We start from the raw sequence: 18,537 nt of genomic DNA on the forward strand, positions 1-18,537 counted from the left end.
AAGTCTTTGTCAAGCCTAAATTTTTGACTAGTGCTTATGATTATCAAGCAAATATGTACATCTTTCAATTCAAACCTAGGATGCCATTTTGCATAGTATATGGTAGAAACTATTAAAAACAATGTCTAGAAACCAAAAAACAAACAAACAACAGTAAAGGACGCATGCACAATTTGTGCTCATTTCATTATATTCTCTTTGTATCTATCAATTCTTTACTAGATTCAATCAAAGAAAAACATCAAATAAATCATTTGGGTACACTGATACATTTGTATTATCAAAAATAATAGGGATATTATTGATATTTTAGGACATTTGAGGGATATATTTGATATTTTTCCAAAACCAAAAACCAATGGGAAAGCGCTCTCTCCCATAGGAGGATTGGCCGATACAGTTGGCAGAAGTTGGATCCATCGAGGCAGCGCCACGTGGGCGCGGCGGATGGATGCTAAGACGACAAGGCATTTTCTGACCACAGATTAGGGCAAGTGATGACTCATCTGTCTATGCAACACTGACACGAACAAGCACTGGCCTGAGCTGGCGCAATCGCCGCAAACAACAAAGCCCGCCGTTGAGAAAACTCCGCCGTCGGATTCAGCCTCGGACCAGCGCGGCTTCCACACCCTAAGGGACAGGAGCCCTTCAAGAGGCCGCGCCGCACAGCATCCCACTTCACAGTGATCGCGAGAGGTCTCGGAGCAGAGATTTTTGTACCTATTCGCAACCTGCTTAAATTTTGAGGTATGCCTTCTTTCCTGCTTCTTTTTGATATTATGTCTACAAACCTCAGTCCCCTCAAAGCTGTTCATTACCTCTTCGTTGAATGTGACTTAAACATTCTGGCTAAGAGCGACCTTATCAAGTCTGCTGTCGTGGACTTCGTCGCAAGAGGTCCCCCAGGTCTTTTCCGATCACTGGCAATGGAGTCGTCTTTGTAAGATAGTAGAAGAAGCAGTGATTCCGTCTCCGTCAGTCCTGGTTTTTTAACCTACGTGGTCTAGTCACAGTTTTTGTTAGGTCATCCAGCTTCCCTCTTTCCCATATTTGAGATTCTACTCAACAGACACTCTTGTGTGCTGAAACGCTTTCACTTTCGTTGAGAGAAGGAGTCATAGAGGATATCCTTTCTCCCATAGCGATGATCAGGACTGAATTAACGGCTTTATCATTGAATGCGTTTATGTTATATGCAGTTAGTTCAAGATGGGTAAGGAGAAGGTCCACATCAACATCGTGGTCATCGGCCACGTCGACTCCGGCAAGTCGACGACCACTGGGCACCTTATCTACAAGTTGGGAGGTATCGACAAGCGTGTGATCGAGCGTTTCGAGAAGGAGGCGGCGGAGATGAACAAGCGTTCGTTCAAGTACGCGTGGGTGCTGGACAAGCTGAAGGCAGAGCGCGAGCGTGGTATCACGATCGATATCGCGTTGTGGAAGTTCGAGACCGTGAAGTACTACTGCACTGTTATCGACGCGCCCGGACATCGCGATTTCATCAAGAACATGATCACGGGAACGTCGCAGGCGGACTGTGCCGTGCTGATCATCGACTCGACGACGGGAGGGTTCGAGGCCGGTATCTCGAAGGATGGGCAGACGCGTGAACACGCACTGCTGGCGTTCACTTTGGGAGTGAAGCAGATGATTTGCTGCTGCAACAAGGTGGGTTCGGGGGCATTTTGGTTGAGGTTGGGGGGTAGGGACATGGTATGGGAGCGGGGCGCGGTGGTGGCATTGGGTTGCGTTATGGACATGGCGTGGGTAATGTCGGGGGCAGACGAGTGGGGTAAGGGGTAGGGTTTTTTGCGTGCATTTTTGGGGGGCAGTGAGGTGGGCTGATGTTGGTGATGTGGAGGGTGGCAGATGGACGCGACGACCCCGAAGTACAGCAAGGCCCGATTTGAGGAGATCAGCAAGGAGGTGTCGGCGTACCTGAAGAAGGTGGGGTACAACCCGGACAAGATTCCGTTCGTGCCGATCTCAGGGTTCGAGGGTGACAACATGATCGAGAGGTCGACGAACCTGGACTGGTACAAGGGTCCGACTCTGTTGGAGGCGTTGGACAACGTGTCGGAGCCGAAGAGGCCATCTGACAAGCCTCTGAGGCTGCCGCTTCAGGACGTGTACAAGATTGGAGGCATTGGAACTGTGCCAGTGGGACGGGTGGAGACGGGAATCATCAGGCCGGGCATGTTGGTGTGCTTCGCACCGACGGGACTGACGACTGAGGTGAAGTCTGTGGAGATGCACCACGAGTCGATGCCCGAGGCACACCCGGGTGACAACGTTGGGTTCAACGTGAAGAATGTGGCGGTGAAGGACCTGAAGAGAGGGTACGTGGCCTCAGACTCGAAGAATGACCCTGCAAAGGAGGCAGCAAACTTTACGGCGCAGGTTATCATCATGAACCACCCGGGACAGATCGGTAACGGTTATGCGCCAGTGCTGGATTGCCACACGTCGCACATTGCGGTGAAGTTTGCGGAGATCTTGACGAAGGTGGACAGGCGATCGGGTAAGGAGCTGGAGAAGGAGCCGAAGTTTTTGAAGAACGGAGACGCAGGGTTCGTGAAGATGATTCCGACGAAGCCGATGACGGTGGAGACGTTCGCGGAGTACCCACCATTGGGACGGTTCGCGGTGCGGGACATGAGGCAGACGGTGGCTGTGGGTGTCATCAAGGCTGTGGAGAAGAAGGAGCCAACTGGTGCCAAGGTGACCAAGGCCGCCGCCAAGAAGAAGTAAATCTCCTGGGATTGAAGAGACTTTTTATTCCTGAGTACTCGGACTTGATAATTTTTCGGAGTATATGCAGCGCATTTCGCTGATGCTTGTGGAGACTTAATTTTCATTCTTACCCGCCTGAAGATAGTCATGTAGTTCATCTTGGTGTCAGGATTATTTTAGCGAGTTCATGTCACGGATACCTTTACTATTTCCTGAGTTCTCCTTTAATGCCCTCTGTCATATCCCGAATACTTGACATGTTTCCGTTCAAGTTCATTCGTTGACCGTCTTGATTCCATGGTTGTTTTGATATGCTCGACAGAATATGTCAATTCTGTTGTCGACGTTACAGTTTGTCTGTTGATTGAGCCCCTCTATGTTATCATTTTACAATTACTGTGAAGTTTGACTGAAGAAAATCCTTTTTTTTTTTGCCTCGTTCTGTAACATATTCTCGGCGCTAATCCCCGTGATATTGCATCTTTTATCCTGTTCCAAAGAAACATGTTTTTTATCTCTATCTTTGTACAGTTCCCGGCAAATTTTTTATTACCCCCATCTACACCTAAACTACCTCTCCTAATCAATAAATTACCTGAGATGAATGATATTCTTCCTCGAGAATTATTCAATGAAACATTTGTAATTTACGAGTTGCAATGTAGAAATTTAGGAGGAAGAGTTGAAATAGAGTCGGCTATTTAAATTCAAAGGAATTCTTTGTGTGCTGTCGTTATGAAGTAAACGGCAACGGCCAAATAGATCTTTAATCAACTGATAAGATGCTGTCACTTTAATTATCATCTTTGTCCATTTGAATTTCTAAATATTCAGCAAACTCAAATCTGCAACACCTATTTAACTGTCTTCTTTACTTTCGGCACTTTTTGAATGGAATCATATGGTTTTTTGTAGAAGGTTTTGTCCAAAGAAAATTAAATTGCACTTTGAAACTGTAAATCAATCCGCATGTTCTACCCTTGTATTGCCTTGTGATATATAATCCTTTCTTGTTCTTTATAATTCTCAAATGGTGAAGATTTGATTTTTGAAGGTAGTGATCTATTGAAAAAAAAAAAAAAAAAAAAAAAAAGGAATTTTGAAGTCACAATATATAGCATTAATAAGGTTTGTACACAAGGAAATTATGGAATAAAATAACTCATACTTCTATAATGCATTTCTTATAGGTGGTAGCTATTGCTTTGTTGGACAATTTTTATCTTTGATGAATACATCTATCTAACATTTTATCGATACTTTCTATTAAATATCTTATCTTCTATAAGAATATGCCTTTAATATATCTTCTATACCTTTAAGATCCTTTGTTTGTTCATCTACCTTGTGTCTTGGCGTTTTTACATACCAAAAGCCTATTCTTTGATCAATAGCAACTTACTTAAGATAATAGCTTCTAAAAGGTAATTTATTCTACTTTCACTTTTATTTACTTACTTTAACACTTCTACTTTGCTATGGATCAAAGGCTTTCAATCTTAATATGTGATGTCTATCATTTATTAATCCCTTTGCCAACAAATCAGCAAGCATGTCTTCCATTATACAATACTTCATATCAATTACTTCCATTTCAATCTTTTTTCTTGTGAAGTGATGTTGAATGTCATTGTATTTGGTCTTTAAATGATGCTTTGGATTCTTTGTAAATCTAAAACATTCTTGATTGTTATATTCCATTGGAATTGCTTATGTTTGCACTACTTCAATGTCTTCCAAAAGTTGTCTTAGCCATATTGTCTCCATTCTATTATAGCTTGCTGCCATGTACTTGGGTTCTATTGTTGATCTTACAATTGTTGGTTATATCTTGCAATTCCATGAAATAGCCCTGATTCCAATAGAAAATACATACTCTATTGTTGACCTTTTATTATTTGCATCTCCACTCCTATCTACATCAGAATAATCATGCAAAGTAATGTTATTATCTCTAAGACTTAATTTGAAATGCAAAATACCTTTTAAGTACTTCATGATTGTTTTGATGGTTGCTCAATGGATTGATTCAACCTTTGACATGTGTTGGCTCACAATACTTATGACATATGCAAGATTCACTCTTGTGCCAACCATTGTATATATAAATGAGTCCACTACTGCTTTATGTGGAACACCTTGCATTTGACCTTTAATTCAAGCAAATTCTTCATCCGTAAACTTTATTAACTTCAAATTGGCCTCTAAAGGTATTTTAATAGGCCTACCCTCTTCCATATTGAATTGTTTCAATACCTCTTCAATATACTTATTTTTGCTCATTGTAATGGTCTTCTTAGTATAACCTCTCACAAATTCTACTTCTAAATAATAGTGAAGATTTTCCAAATCACTCATCTCATACTCATTTTCTAATTTTGCCTTCAATCAATCCAATATCTTCAAGGTATTGGTTAAGATGATCAAATTATCAACAGAGAGAATGACAATTAATATAAATTTATTTGATTGCATGACATTCATATAATGATTAGCCTTACTTCTTTTAAATCTTTCATTTACAACAAATGTGTCAATACATTTATACTATACTTTTGGTGATTGCTTGAGCCTACAAAAAGATTTCTTCAACTATAAACAAGATATTGTTTGTCTTTTTCAACAAATCCTTGTAGTTTAACCATGTAGATGTCATTTTCCAAGCTTCTATTTAAGAAAGCCATTTTCACATCTATTTAATGCATCTTTGAGTCCAATATTGTCTTAATTGCCACCATAATTCTAATGGTGTTGAATTTGGATGTGAGAGCAAATGTCTCATTGAAAACAATATCAGCAACTTGTGAGTAGCTTTTACCAACCAATCTAACATTGTATCTCATAATATTGCCTATAATATCTTTCTTGGATCTAAGTACTCACTTATAACCAATTGAAGATTGATTTTGTGGAAGTTGAGTCATTTTCCATGTTTCATTGTTCATGAATGATTTATACTCTTCTTCCATGGTATTTTTCTACTTCATTGCATCCATGGACTTTATTACATCATCAAACTCAATGGATCAATAAAAAGTGTAATATTGATATGTTGTTCACTTACTTGAAGAAAGATGTGATTTATCCACTATTTACCAAAATTTTTTCTATCTCTCAAAAGATATATCCCTTCATTTGATGAAGATTCATCTTCTTGCATTCTAAAAATTCTTGCAACCTTCTTCTTTCTTAAAGCTCGTCTCTTTACATTTAGTACTTGATACTCTCCATCATTATCATCTTCAACATCTTAATTGTCTTCATTGTTGGTCTAGTAATTATAGACATACTTTGATCTATCTTCATTGACTCTCTATCTTGATTTGTATATCTACTATCTTCATTGTCATCATCTTTTTCTTCATTCTTTGCTAAAATTAAAAATAAATGAAACAAAAATACCATTACTTCTACTTAGACACATTTCAAAGTATTCATAAGTATTCTTATGCTCTAAAAACTCTACATTACAACTCTTAATGATCTTCTTGGTTTCTAAACGTATTAGCCTATATACCTTTGTATCTTCATAATATCCAAAATATACATATTTTGTATCTTTTGTATCAAATTTGGACCTCATATAATCTCGTACTTTTGCATAAGCAATACATCCAAAAATCCTCATGTGTGAAACAAAAGGTTTCTTGTCACTCTAAATTCCTTGTAGAGTTATTGATTTCAATGCTCTTCCGTGGCCTTTTTTCTTCTATATACTATAATAACCATGGCTTCCGCCCAATATTCATATCCAAGGTTTTGTGCATAAAGCATACTTCTTGCCATCTCCAAAAAAGTGTAATTTATTCTTTTAGTAATTCCATTTTATTGTGGAGTGTATAGAATAGAAGATTGTCTTGCAATGCCTTGTATCTTCAAAAAGTCATCAAAATGCATTGACATATATTTAGCCCTATTTTCCATGTACAACACTTTAATCTTGCATTCACATTATTTTTTCACAAGTATCTTAAATTCCTCAAATCTTAAGAAATATTCATTCTTAGCTTTAATGATGTATATCAACACCTATTTTGAAAAATCATCAATAAATATGACAAAGTACCTTGCTCTTCCAATTAATGGCATCTTTATCAGTCTACAAATATTAGAATGTATAATTTGCAACAATTTGCTAGCATATATTATAACTCTATTTGAAATTGAAGCCATTTATTGTTGACCTTGACATATTTTTTTATTCTAATATTTACTTATATAATTAAGCAAAAAAAAGTGAAAGTAGATTTATTTCACAATATTTTCTAAAAAAGCTTTCTAAAAGCTTTATGGATACTACTTTGACTTTACATGTATTTATAGTTGATTAATAGGTTAAATACTTGGTCAACAAGTTAATTATGTATGAATAGCTTGCAAAACAAGCTAACTATGTAGTGCACATATAAAAAACTTCTCTTCTAAGTTAAAATATATGTCTTATAAAATCAACATATTTTGGAGGTCGTTTAGAATATTGCAACATAGTTCTTAGTTAGATAGTATATATGGAGGCAAGAGTGAAGCCTTTTTCAATCTTGACAATGCCTTTTTAGCCCTCAGTCTTATTTTAAGTCTTTTTAGTCTTTTTGTCTTTGGCAATAATCATTCTTGTTCAAAATATTATCAACTTTGAGTCTTTTTTTAGTTTTTTCAAGTGACACAAGAGTGTATCGAGGATTTTTGTTTCGAAGATTCATATTCTTGATAGTTTGAGAAGAATTTTAACTTATTATTTTTGTCATGTTTTAAAAAGTGAGTGGATTAATCTACTTCTATTGTTGTATTTTGAAAGTTATAGATTATCCACTTTTAAACAAATTGTTTAGTTTTCTAACATTGATTATTTTTTTAAAGAAAGCAGATATCTTTCTTTATAGGAATTTTTATTTTATATTAGAGGTTACAGATTATCTTCTTTTTATTTGACTTGTGAATTTATTAAGTTATTTGAAATAGAAGAAAAAATCATAGATGCTATACTTGGTAGAAGTGAAAACAGATTTGCATCTATTATAGATTTGACAAACTTGTCAATACTTTTAAGGTCGAAATTTCACACATCACCAATGCCACCCATAGAAACACTAATCCTATAGTTAGAGAAGAAGTTCAAAGTATACATCAAGAAGTTTTGTAGTTGAAGGAAGCAAATATATCAACATCATAACCAAATCCAAAAAAATTATACTTCTAAAAATACAATGGGAACAAGAATTAGTAAGCTTGAGAAGTTTGTTGGAATAAGATCAAAATTTTGAAGATTTTTGCAACAAGTCAAGCTCTAACTAAGGTTGTATTTCTTCTAATATCTTGATGTATTTACTCAAGTTGGATTCATAGGCGCACTTCTATTTGGAAGTGCTCTCTCTTTGTTTATATCTTTGATAGAAAAGATTCACGACTCCTTTATGATTTGAATTCATTTATAAAAGTATTTATGGTGTCATATTGTGACACGATTATATGGTAAAAATATGACTAAAAATGATTTTTTAATTAATATTCTATTATATTAGCTCAATAAGAATTCAAAATATTTTAATAAGGCTTTTATGAAAGTCTCTTAGCCTATTTTTTTTTAAATAAAAAATAGATAAAAGTTAATTATTAATTTACCTTCTAAGATATAGAAACTCTTTTACTACCTAAGAAAGGCCATAAATTATTAAAATCAGAATAGAAGATGTAAATGGTTGGTATGTTTGATACTATGATCAAGTTGAGAGTAGGATTGGACTAAAAAATCCTTAGGATAGATTAGATTGATACCCGGAGGTCGATCATTTGTGAGACATGGTCAAAATCAGACCTTTGGTCACTAAAACGACTGCTTAGGATAAATTAAGATGGCATTAGAAGATCACGGATCAGAATTTGAGAGCTAACTTAAAGCTCTTTTCAATGGCATAAGGATTTTTTTGGTAGGATTTTTGAAGATTTGACAATTTTTGTTCAAGATCAAGGTTTGTATTGGTGATTTGGAATTTATATAATATAATTAGGGCTAGCAATTTTGGCTAGTTCATGCAATTGATATAACATCTAAGTTTCAAAAGTTGATATTATTTGGATTATTAGATGCACTAAGTATATAAAAAATTTTGTGATAACCTAATGATGTGGTTTAGAGATATTTGGTTTTTAGCACAAGAAGATTTTGGAAGTTGGTAGGTTGGAGTTGAGTAGGATTTTTGTGATATTTGGAGATCTACTAGTTAGATGAAGATGAAATTTGGCATGGTGTTGAAGGACTTGAAGATCAAGATGCATACCAATTTTGAATCAAAGGTATTAGTTGGAGAAGGAGAAATCATTGCTAGGGTTTTTGCTTCACTTTTCAAGTTGGCATCCGAATGACATCAGTGCAATATTTGGAGGTTTTCTCACGATTTATAAGTTGGATTGAGCTAAAAATTCTTGAGCATATAGAAGACTTACATTGACAATTATATGCAAAATTTTACATCAAATCGACACTCAAATTAGAAGTTACAGCTTACTAAAGCTCATTGATTAGGATTGGGACTTATAAAAAAAATCTGAATTGCTTAAATATGAAAGTAACAAGATAGTTGAGGTTTATGTATGATTAAGGTTACTAAGAAGAGTGTTTTTTAGCACTTTTGAATTAAAATTTGGATTATATTCTTCTCATATGGATGAAACCTATTAGGATTTTTTGGATGTTTGTTAAAAATAACCTCATATTTGACAACTAGGTGCTTGGTAAATTCCTAAGCAAGAAAACATGTAATACGACAATGGCCACATTCAAAGAAAATGATTAAACAAAGATTAAGCTCTTATCTTTAGGATAAGAATCATAGTTAGCCATTATATATGCTATTGAATTCTAAAACCTTCCTTGCGATGTGGGCTTGAATGACAAAGCCTTTATCAATCAATTTTAATAGGGATTGAAGTATAATGTCAAACATTTGTTATTGACAATGCCAAAAGAAAAATCTTTGAAAAAATTTATTGCTTAAGCCTTTGCATATGATAATTGATTATTTGAAAGACATCAAGAGTAAAGACTTGGCTGAAGAAGAACAAATCAAGTAATAATGGCAATTGTTAAGTTTTCAAGAATTTATTTATCAAGGTTTGAAACAATACAAATTGATATGGTATATTTTAAATCCCTCAAAAAGTAGGAGAAGACTTAATATTATTAAGAAAATTTGTGCTTACATTAAAGAGAAGCTCAATACACTCTTCAATATTGTCAAAAAAAGCAATACAATCACAAAATAAGGAAGATGATTATCAAAGAAGATAATGTATTAGAAAATAAGTTTTTCTAGCTATAATAGGGACTATGTAATTAAAATCATATGCAATACCTACTAAAGATCTTATTCTCAATTCAGATCTATCACCTTATTTTATAATAGATGGATATTTAGGATCTATAAATTACAAAGTCTTTGCCTTATTACATTTAGGAGCCTTAACTTATATTATAGATAATTTTTTTTAAAAAAAATAAGAAATATCTTTAGTCAAGAAAATTAAATCCATATATGTAGAAGTCATATATAGTCATTTGCTATCTTCTAAAGATGTTATTCATGAAATTATTCCTTTAAATATAGCAATTAAAGATCATAATAGTATAATAATATTTAATGTAATAAAATCTTCCTTTAATCCAATTATTTTAGGATTATTATAGTTAAAAAAATATAAAATTCAAATAGATTGGATTTTTTATAACCTAATTTTTTTTTATAGTTAAATCTAAAATTCTATCAGTCAGGTAGAAATACATAAGTCTAATATATTCAAACTCTTATTAGTACATATAAAAGATTTCATGTATGCTACAAAGAAAGATCATCTTTTGTTATATATGGCATACCTATTTTTGATAGTGTAAAGATACTAAGTAGTATTTGTAGCCAATATCAAGATTTTTAGGACGTTTTTTTAAAAAAAAATACAGATATTTTTTTAGAACATTGATTTTATGATTATTCAATTGATTTGCAAAAAAGAGCTCAAGTGCCATTTCGATCAATCTTCAACTTATTGTAAAATGAATTGATTGTATCAAATAAATATATTAATGAGAACTTGGCTAAAAACTTCATATACTATTGAAAACTTCCAACAATAGCTCATATCTTATTTTTAAAGAAAAATAATGGATCTTTGTTGATGTGTATAGATTATCAAAGATTTAACAAGATCACCATCAATAATAAGTATTTCCTATCTTTATTTTTAATACTTCTTGGCCAATTCAATCAAACAAAAATCTATATAAAAATAGATCTATGAAGAATATATAACTTGATTCTCATTTAAAAAAGAAATGAATTAAAGATTGTTTTTTAAATTAAGTATGGATATTTTGAATATAATCTTATGCCTTTTGGATTCACAAACATATCAACAGCTTGTCAATATTTTATGAATAATGTTTTTTTGTGAATTCTTTAATGATTTTGTGGTCTACTATATAGATGACTTTCTAATCTATTCTAAGAATTTAGAAAAATATGAACTTCATATTTGTCATATATTACAAAAAATTAAAGATATAGGATTATATGCCAAGATGGAAAAGTATATATTCTATACTACTTAAGTTGATTTTTTAGGATACATCATTTTTAACAAAGGTTTAATAATAGATCTAAAGAAGATCCAAAGTATCATAGATTGAAAGATTCTAAAAATATTAAAGAATGTAAAATGCTTTTTGAACTTAATCAATTATTATTAAATCTTCATCAAGAACCTTTTTCAAGTTGCAGCCTCACTTATATATTTGACTTCTAAAGACAAATTTGAATAGAGCACAAAAGCTAAAGCAACTTTTGAAGTCTTAAAAAAATATTTATTTCTGCATCAATCTTATATCACATCAATTTTTTCAAGGCATTTTTCATAGAAATAGAGACATCAAACTTTGTTATCAATGCAATTTTGTCACAAATGGAAGCACATGATAAGTTTCACTTGATAGCTTTTTATTCTTGGAAATTTTCAATAACTAAGTTTAACTATAAGATCCATGACAAAGAGCTTCTTACAATTGTGGATTCATTTCAAAAATGGTGTCATGATTTAAAAGGCGCCTTGAATCTAATCATCATATATATAATTCATAAGAATCTTACGTATTTCATATTAATAGCCAAGCTTGCTCGAGCATGTTTTTATAAAGATTTGATTTCAAAATTATTTGTCAATTCAAAAAAAAATAAGGTTTATCAAATGCCATTTTTACATGTTTTTATCTTACATCAAAAGAAAAAGATGCATCTTTTGATCAACAAAGAACAATTTTCTTGAAGTTGGAGCAATTCACCTTTAATCAATAAAATTAACATTGATTTTTGATTCAATTTTTGTTAAATAAATCTAATTAAGTATGTCTTCTAATTATCTTATTGGTGATATCAAAAATAATCCTTTTAAGTTCAAATAAAATTATACATTTTAAAAGATGAAGCATGGTTATATATTCTTCAAGCTCATCAAACAATTCTTTTGTCATTGGTGGAGTTTGCATATAATAATTTTTTACATTTTTTTAATTAATAAACATCTTCTTTTGCCAATTATGATTATCATCTATAATTTAATACTTTTGAATTTTTAAAAGTTGATAATCTTGTGGCAAAAGTTTTAACAAATTGTTTGTCAAAGTTACATACAACAATAAAGGTGCAGTTAAAGGAAGCTCAGGAATGACAAAAAATCAATATAGATGTTTATTATAAGGAATAACTATAATTCAACATAGGTGAGAAGATATGACAATTTTGTTGCAATATCAAGATTACTTATTTTTATGATAAGTTGGACTATTGCAGGCTTAAATCTTTTCTTATTTGTGAATAAATCAATCCTATTGCTTATTGATTACATCCACTTCAGTCTATGAAGATCCATCTTATATTTTGCATGTTTCTTCTTGAGCCATATAATATAGTAAATATCTTGAGAAGAAGATCAATGCTATCTTCTTCTATAGGAAATGAATAATGATGAAGAGTTCCAGGTAGAAGAAGTTTTAGATTCAAGATGGTGCCAAAATAGATTGAAATATCTTATTCATTAGCATAGTATTATGATGTAATATGTCAAGTAAATGAAAGAGAGAAGAAAATATTATATTATAGAAGGTCTTATTTTAAAATATTATAGAAAATTATTTTAGAAATATAGATAGTAATAAAAAAGATAGTAAAAATTAAAAAGTTCTAATGCTATTTTTTTATAAAATAGGCTTCTACTTACTTTGTACGACCATAAATAAGAAAAAACTAAGTAGATTATAAAAATAAATAATATAAGCATGCATAAGAAAGAATTTAAGATTAGATTTTAATAAATTTTATCTTAAGAAGCCAAAAATTGATATCTAAATAAGATTGGTTATCAACCTAGGCCAAAATCAGACCTCAAGGCATAAAACCATACATCTATGGTGAATTTGGAATTCTTTTATAGATCAAAGAGTAGGATTTGAAGATAGATTTGAATAAAGATTTTTAAGCATTAGTTTCATGTCATTTGGATCAATATTAAGTTTTTGAGGTATTTTCAAAGTTAGTAATGTTCTTAGTAGAATTAAGGTTAGGGAAATAAAAATATGTTTATAAAATTGAGGATTTTTTGAGTTTTGTGGTGTGTGTATAGATGAAATTTAAAAAATATGTTGGTATAATAGTTATAATTGTGTTGGAAAATTTTGATATAAATCAAATAATTAGATTGAAGTATATGAGGGTTTTTGTGAGTTGAAGTCTCAGAAAGTGGAGTTTGAGGGTTAATTAGTATTTCTAAGATCTTTAGAAATCTATCAATTAGATTGAAGTGAATTTTTTTTGTATAGATATGACACTCAAATTCCAATGTTTAGATGAAATTTCAAAGAAATTTAATAATTCAAGAAGGAGATATTGGCATTAGAAGTTTTGTATTGAAGTTGGAGTAGGAGGCTGTCCAACACTTGATTGGATTATCTTACATTTATTTAAATTAGTAAGTACAATCAATTTCATCTTTCTTGTGCTTCTTTTTAACTAAGATATTAAAAAGTGTAAAAATTTTGAATTGATACCAATGATTTGATCATTATTTGTTGAAGTTCCATTTTACTATAGGATTTATTAAGAGGTTATTTAAGATTTAGGATTTAATTAAGATTTGATTTAGGATTTATTTATGATTTAATTAAGGCTTAGAATTTTTTTAGGATTTGATTAGGATTAAGATTTGATTTAGAACTTAACTAATATTTGATTTAGATTTATGTACGGTTTTATTAAAATTTGATCTAGGATTTGATTAAGGTTTATTTAGGATTTTGATTAAGATTTGACCTAAGATTTGATTAAGATTCAATTAAGGTTTCAATTAGGATTACATTAAGATTTCTATTTTTAATATTCTTTTAAAGTCCTTTGTTATTTCTTTAAAGGTTTATTTTTATATTTCTTTAAGATTTATTATTATTTTTCTTTGGGATTAAATCATGAATTTTTTATATTTCTTTTGTCACTTTTTTTGAATTTATTTTGATAGGTTAAAATTTAATTGGATTTATTAGGAATTACTTGAAGTTTTTTTAAGGCTTTATTAGATTTGATAGAATCATTGTTGTATTTTTATTTACCTTCCACAACTAGGTGCCCAGTGCATTCTTAAGCAAGAGCACATTTAATATGACAACAAATATGATATTAGTGAATGCACATGGAAGTGAGAAAAAAATCTTTAAAATGAAGCAAGGAGGATTAAGTCTTTTCATTGAAAACATGATATTTAAATATGTCTTTTATAAAACCCTCTTAGTTTATTTTTTTATCTTAATAGCTAACAAATTAAAGATTGATTAGTAATTTTACCTTTTGAGGTATAAAAATTCCTTTATTGCCTTAAAAAAGCTATAAATTTATAAAAACAAGATAGATAAGATAAATAATTAATACGGTTAATATTAGGATTAAGTTAAAGATAGAGTCAGGCTAAAAAATTCCTATGATAGGTTGGATTGATATCTAGAGGTCATTTGTTTATAAGAGAGGATTAAAATCAAATCTCTAGCTATTAAAATAATCGCCTAAGGCAAAATATAGGAACATTTAGAAATTAACAACTAAAATTGAAGAGCTAGCTTTAAGATTGTTCTAAAGGCATAAAGTTGTTTTTATAGGGCTTAAGATGATTTTACAATTGATATTTAAAATTAAGATTTATATTAGTGACTTTGAATTTATGCAATACAATTAGAGCTAGCATTCTTAGCTAGTTCATGCAATTGATGTTACATCTATAATTCAAAATTTAATTGTGTTTAATTGATTGCATGTGCTAAGTGTCCATAAAATTTATATCAATTTAATGGTTCAATTGGAAGATATTTGATTTTTGATACAAGAGGATTTCAGAAGTTGGTAGTTTGAAGTCGAATAGGATTTCTATGATATCTTAAGATCTACTTATTGAAACATGGTAAAATTTGGTATGGTATTGAAAGACTTGAAGATGAAGCTATATACCAATTTTGAGTTGAAGTTAATAGGTAGGAAAGAAAAAATTGCTATTGGAACATTTGCATCAACTTTCAAGTTGGTAGCCAAGTAACATTAGTGCAGTTTTGTCAGTAAAATCAATCCATCTTAATTGTGTTTGATAGTCTAGTGGAGTAACTTCACTCACATAAAGTTAGATGTCTTTTCTTTCTTAACCATTGTTACTTTATAATTTTATTTTATCAAATTTTTATTTTTATTTTTATTTATTTATTTATTTATATAATATTTTTAATTATAATTTCTTTTTTAAATTTATTATTATTATTATTATTTTTTTTTATAAAAATTCAATTAATTTATTTATATTTATATTTTATTTAATTAATTATTTATTATATATATTATTTTAATTATTTATTTATTTCTTTAAACTATCTAGCAATCAATATGTCAAAGTTTTTATATACATCACATTCTTCAGTAAAGAAACGACCATATTAAAAAAATTGATCACAACACCATAATCACTTGTTATCATATCAAAAAATATGCACAAAAACTCTTCCACAATTTTTGTCTAACAACTACTAGAAATCAACTATCACCTCATAATAAGATGGTAAATCATAACTAATCTACCATAGTCATCAACTTCCAAGCTATGTCTTGTCTTCATTGCTATCAAACCATTCTACATCCTTGCAATACCATCGCTCTGATCTCCTTCAATAAGAATGCCTTGACTTTACTGCTTCTTCTAAAATGGCTATGTAGCTTAGATCCATCAACATCAATTGGGCACAGTACTACTATCGCTTCACTTTCACTGAGCTTGAATTCTTCTAAAATCTATCACCCCGTTGTGTTGCCTCACATTATTGCTCTCATTAATTTTGTTATATTTAAATTTCAATCTTCTCAACCTCATCCATCCAACATAATTGATATAACTTGCTTAGTCCAGAACTATTTAGACTGGAACCTGTGCAATCAAAAATTGGTCCAACAAAATAAATCGCCAATTTGTGATTTGTGGTTTTTTTTTTTAAAAAAAAAAAAACATTCACAATACATCGTTCTAAGAGATTGTTAGTAATATTTTTAGAAGTCTCTATTATTCTATTCTTGCTTAAAATTGGTACATCTAATTTTTTTATTTTTAATATATTTATTTAATTCTAAAGATTTACATAACATATTTTTATCATTAATTCCTTTCTTCACCACTTTATCAACATGACACCACTGTTTTTATTTAATCTAATTTTAAACAAAAATCATTTTATCTACTATTATAATTATATTTTATTCTTAATACTTAAATGAGCCTTTTCTTTAGTAATTTATTCTACTCAACTTTCTCTTCTTAATTCTATTAATTTATTCTAATATTTTTTTCTAACTACATTATAAGTCAAAAAAATTGGCTCACAAGTTTTTTGGACATTTTTTCACAATCTGCAAGTTCGATTAGTCTAAATTTTTTTAAACATATAAAAGACTTATAGTAGCATTTGTGTGCAAAATTTTGCATCAAATGGATGGTCAGATTAGAAGTTATAACTTTCTAAAATTCAATGATTAAGATTATTGCTTGCGAAGAGAAATTGAAATTGCCTAATTTAAAAGTAATAAGGTAATTGGAATTTGTATATAATTGAGATTAATAAAAAGAATATTTTTGAATACTTTATATTGGCTATAAATACTTTTGAATTAAAATTAAAATTATATTCTTTTTATATGAAAAAAACCTATTAGATTTTTTTGAATATTTATAAAATAGAATTTCACCTTCCACAGTCAAGTACTTGATGCATTCTCAAACAAGACTATAAGTAATAGGACATCAAATAAGACATTTTGATTGTCATAACCTTCAAGACAATGTAATTGAGATAAAGATCCTCAAAAATGATATATCTTTCTTCAAATAGATGGCAAGATATAACATATTTGATATCACAACCATAGAAGAAATTTTCAATATTTGATGATTTAATTAGAAGTAGGAACAACTCTTGATGATGTTTCAAATATTTTATTTAAAGGAAGTTATGAAGTCTTTAACAACAATCAAATAATATAGTGATCTTTTAGCCTTAATATTGGATACCATCAATTGTTGAGAAGACTTATCAACCATCTTCACAGGAAACAAAGTCAAAGTATGTAGCAAATACAATTTGCTGCATCTTTGATTTTTCTACACATAATGACTACTTTTCAAGAAACACATCTCTAGAACGGAGAATAATATCACATACATATTTATTTTAATATTTATTCATATAATTAAGTAGAAGTAAGTAAAAATAAATTTATTTCATAATATTTTTTAGAGAAGATTTTTAAAAGTTTCATGGATACTACTTTAACTTTACATGTATTTATAGTAGATTAGTAGGTTAAATATTTGGTCAAGAAATAAATCACATATCAGTAGCTTAAGAAACAAGCTACTTAAGTAGCACACATATAAAAAACTTGCCTTGCAAGTTAAAATACATGTCTTATAAAGTCAACATGTTTTGAAGATCTTATAGAATACTGCCACATAATTCTTAGTTAAATAGTATATATTGTTATAGGGTATAGATAAGACATTTGTATTATTGACACATAAGGAAAGATAGTTAGAACCATGGAAGTTTCTAGAATTGGTATTAGATTAGTGGATCAAGTAAAATCCATCATAAAATATTTTAGAAAGAGTCTAAGGTGGATATTTAGGTGAAGCCTACCATATAACCTTCTAAAAAAAGGCTTAAAATGGTCACATATGGCTTCAAATCTTTTTTTTTAAAACAAATGGGATTTTTTATTTTCTTGTTTTTTTTATTCTATTCTAATTTTGATTGCTTAGTTTTGTCTTTCATGTCTCATTTTATTTAGTTCTATTCAGTTTTATTCTAGTTTAGTTTGTTCAATCTTATGATAAGATTTTAAGTTTTTGTGGATTAAAAGAGTCTTGGATACTTGAGATAGACTAATCCTATTTTATTGGTATCAAAGCAAGTATTAAACTATTTTATTTTAATAGTATATCAATAGTCATCACCTAGTCCAAGATCAATTCTTATGGTCACATTGGATATTGTTTTGAGGCTACCACAAGCTATTCTTAAAAAATCAATTATAAGGTGAGAAGATATTATAATTATGGAGTCCAACTCAGAAATTACAACATAGGAGATATGGCACAGAAATCTTAGATGGAAGCTCAAATACAATACCTCTTAAACGAGATAGTTATTTTGCAAGGACAAATAGAAGCTTCAAGGACAAGAAGGTC

The 18,537-nt window shown here is 30.4% G+C and overlaps 1 protein-coding gene across 2 annotated transcripts; it reads left to right on the top strand.

Annotated features, from left to right (window-relative positions):
* Nucleotides 1-695: 695 nt before the first annotated feature.
* Nucleotides 696-3,015, top strand: LOC112292386 (elongation factor 1-alpha). Of its 2 annotated transcripts, none has more exons than XM_024540815.3 (3): nt 696-909; nt 1,203-1,674; nt 1,876-3,015. In XM_024540815.3, exons 2-3 carry the CDS (start codon nt 1,213-1,215, stop codon nt 2,755-2,757), a joined length of 1,344 nt encoding a protein of 447 aa, XP_024396583.1. In that variant the 5' UTR covers nt 696-909; nt 1,203-1,212; the 3' UTR covers nt 2,758-3,015. The 2 variants fall into 2 exon arrangements, with proteins under 2 accessions (XP_024396583.1, XP_024396573.1); XM_024540805.3 differs by having other exon boundaries at nt 696-750.
* Nucleotides 3,016-18,537: the final 15,522 nt, after the last annotated feature.

Source organism: Physcomitrium patens, chromosome 1 (genome assembly GCF_059467195.1).
Source record: "Physcomitrium patens ecotype Gransden chromosome 1, ASM5946719v1, whole genome shotgun sequence".
Taxonomy (NCBI): domain Eukaryota; kingdom Viridiplantae; phylum Streptophyta; class Bryopsida; order Funariales; family Funariaceae; genus Physcomitrium; species Physcomitrium patens.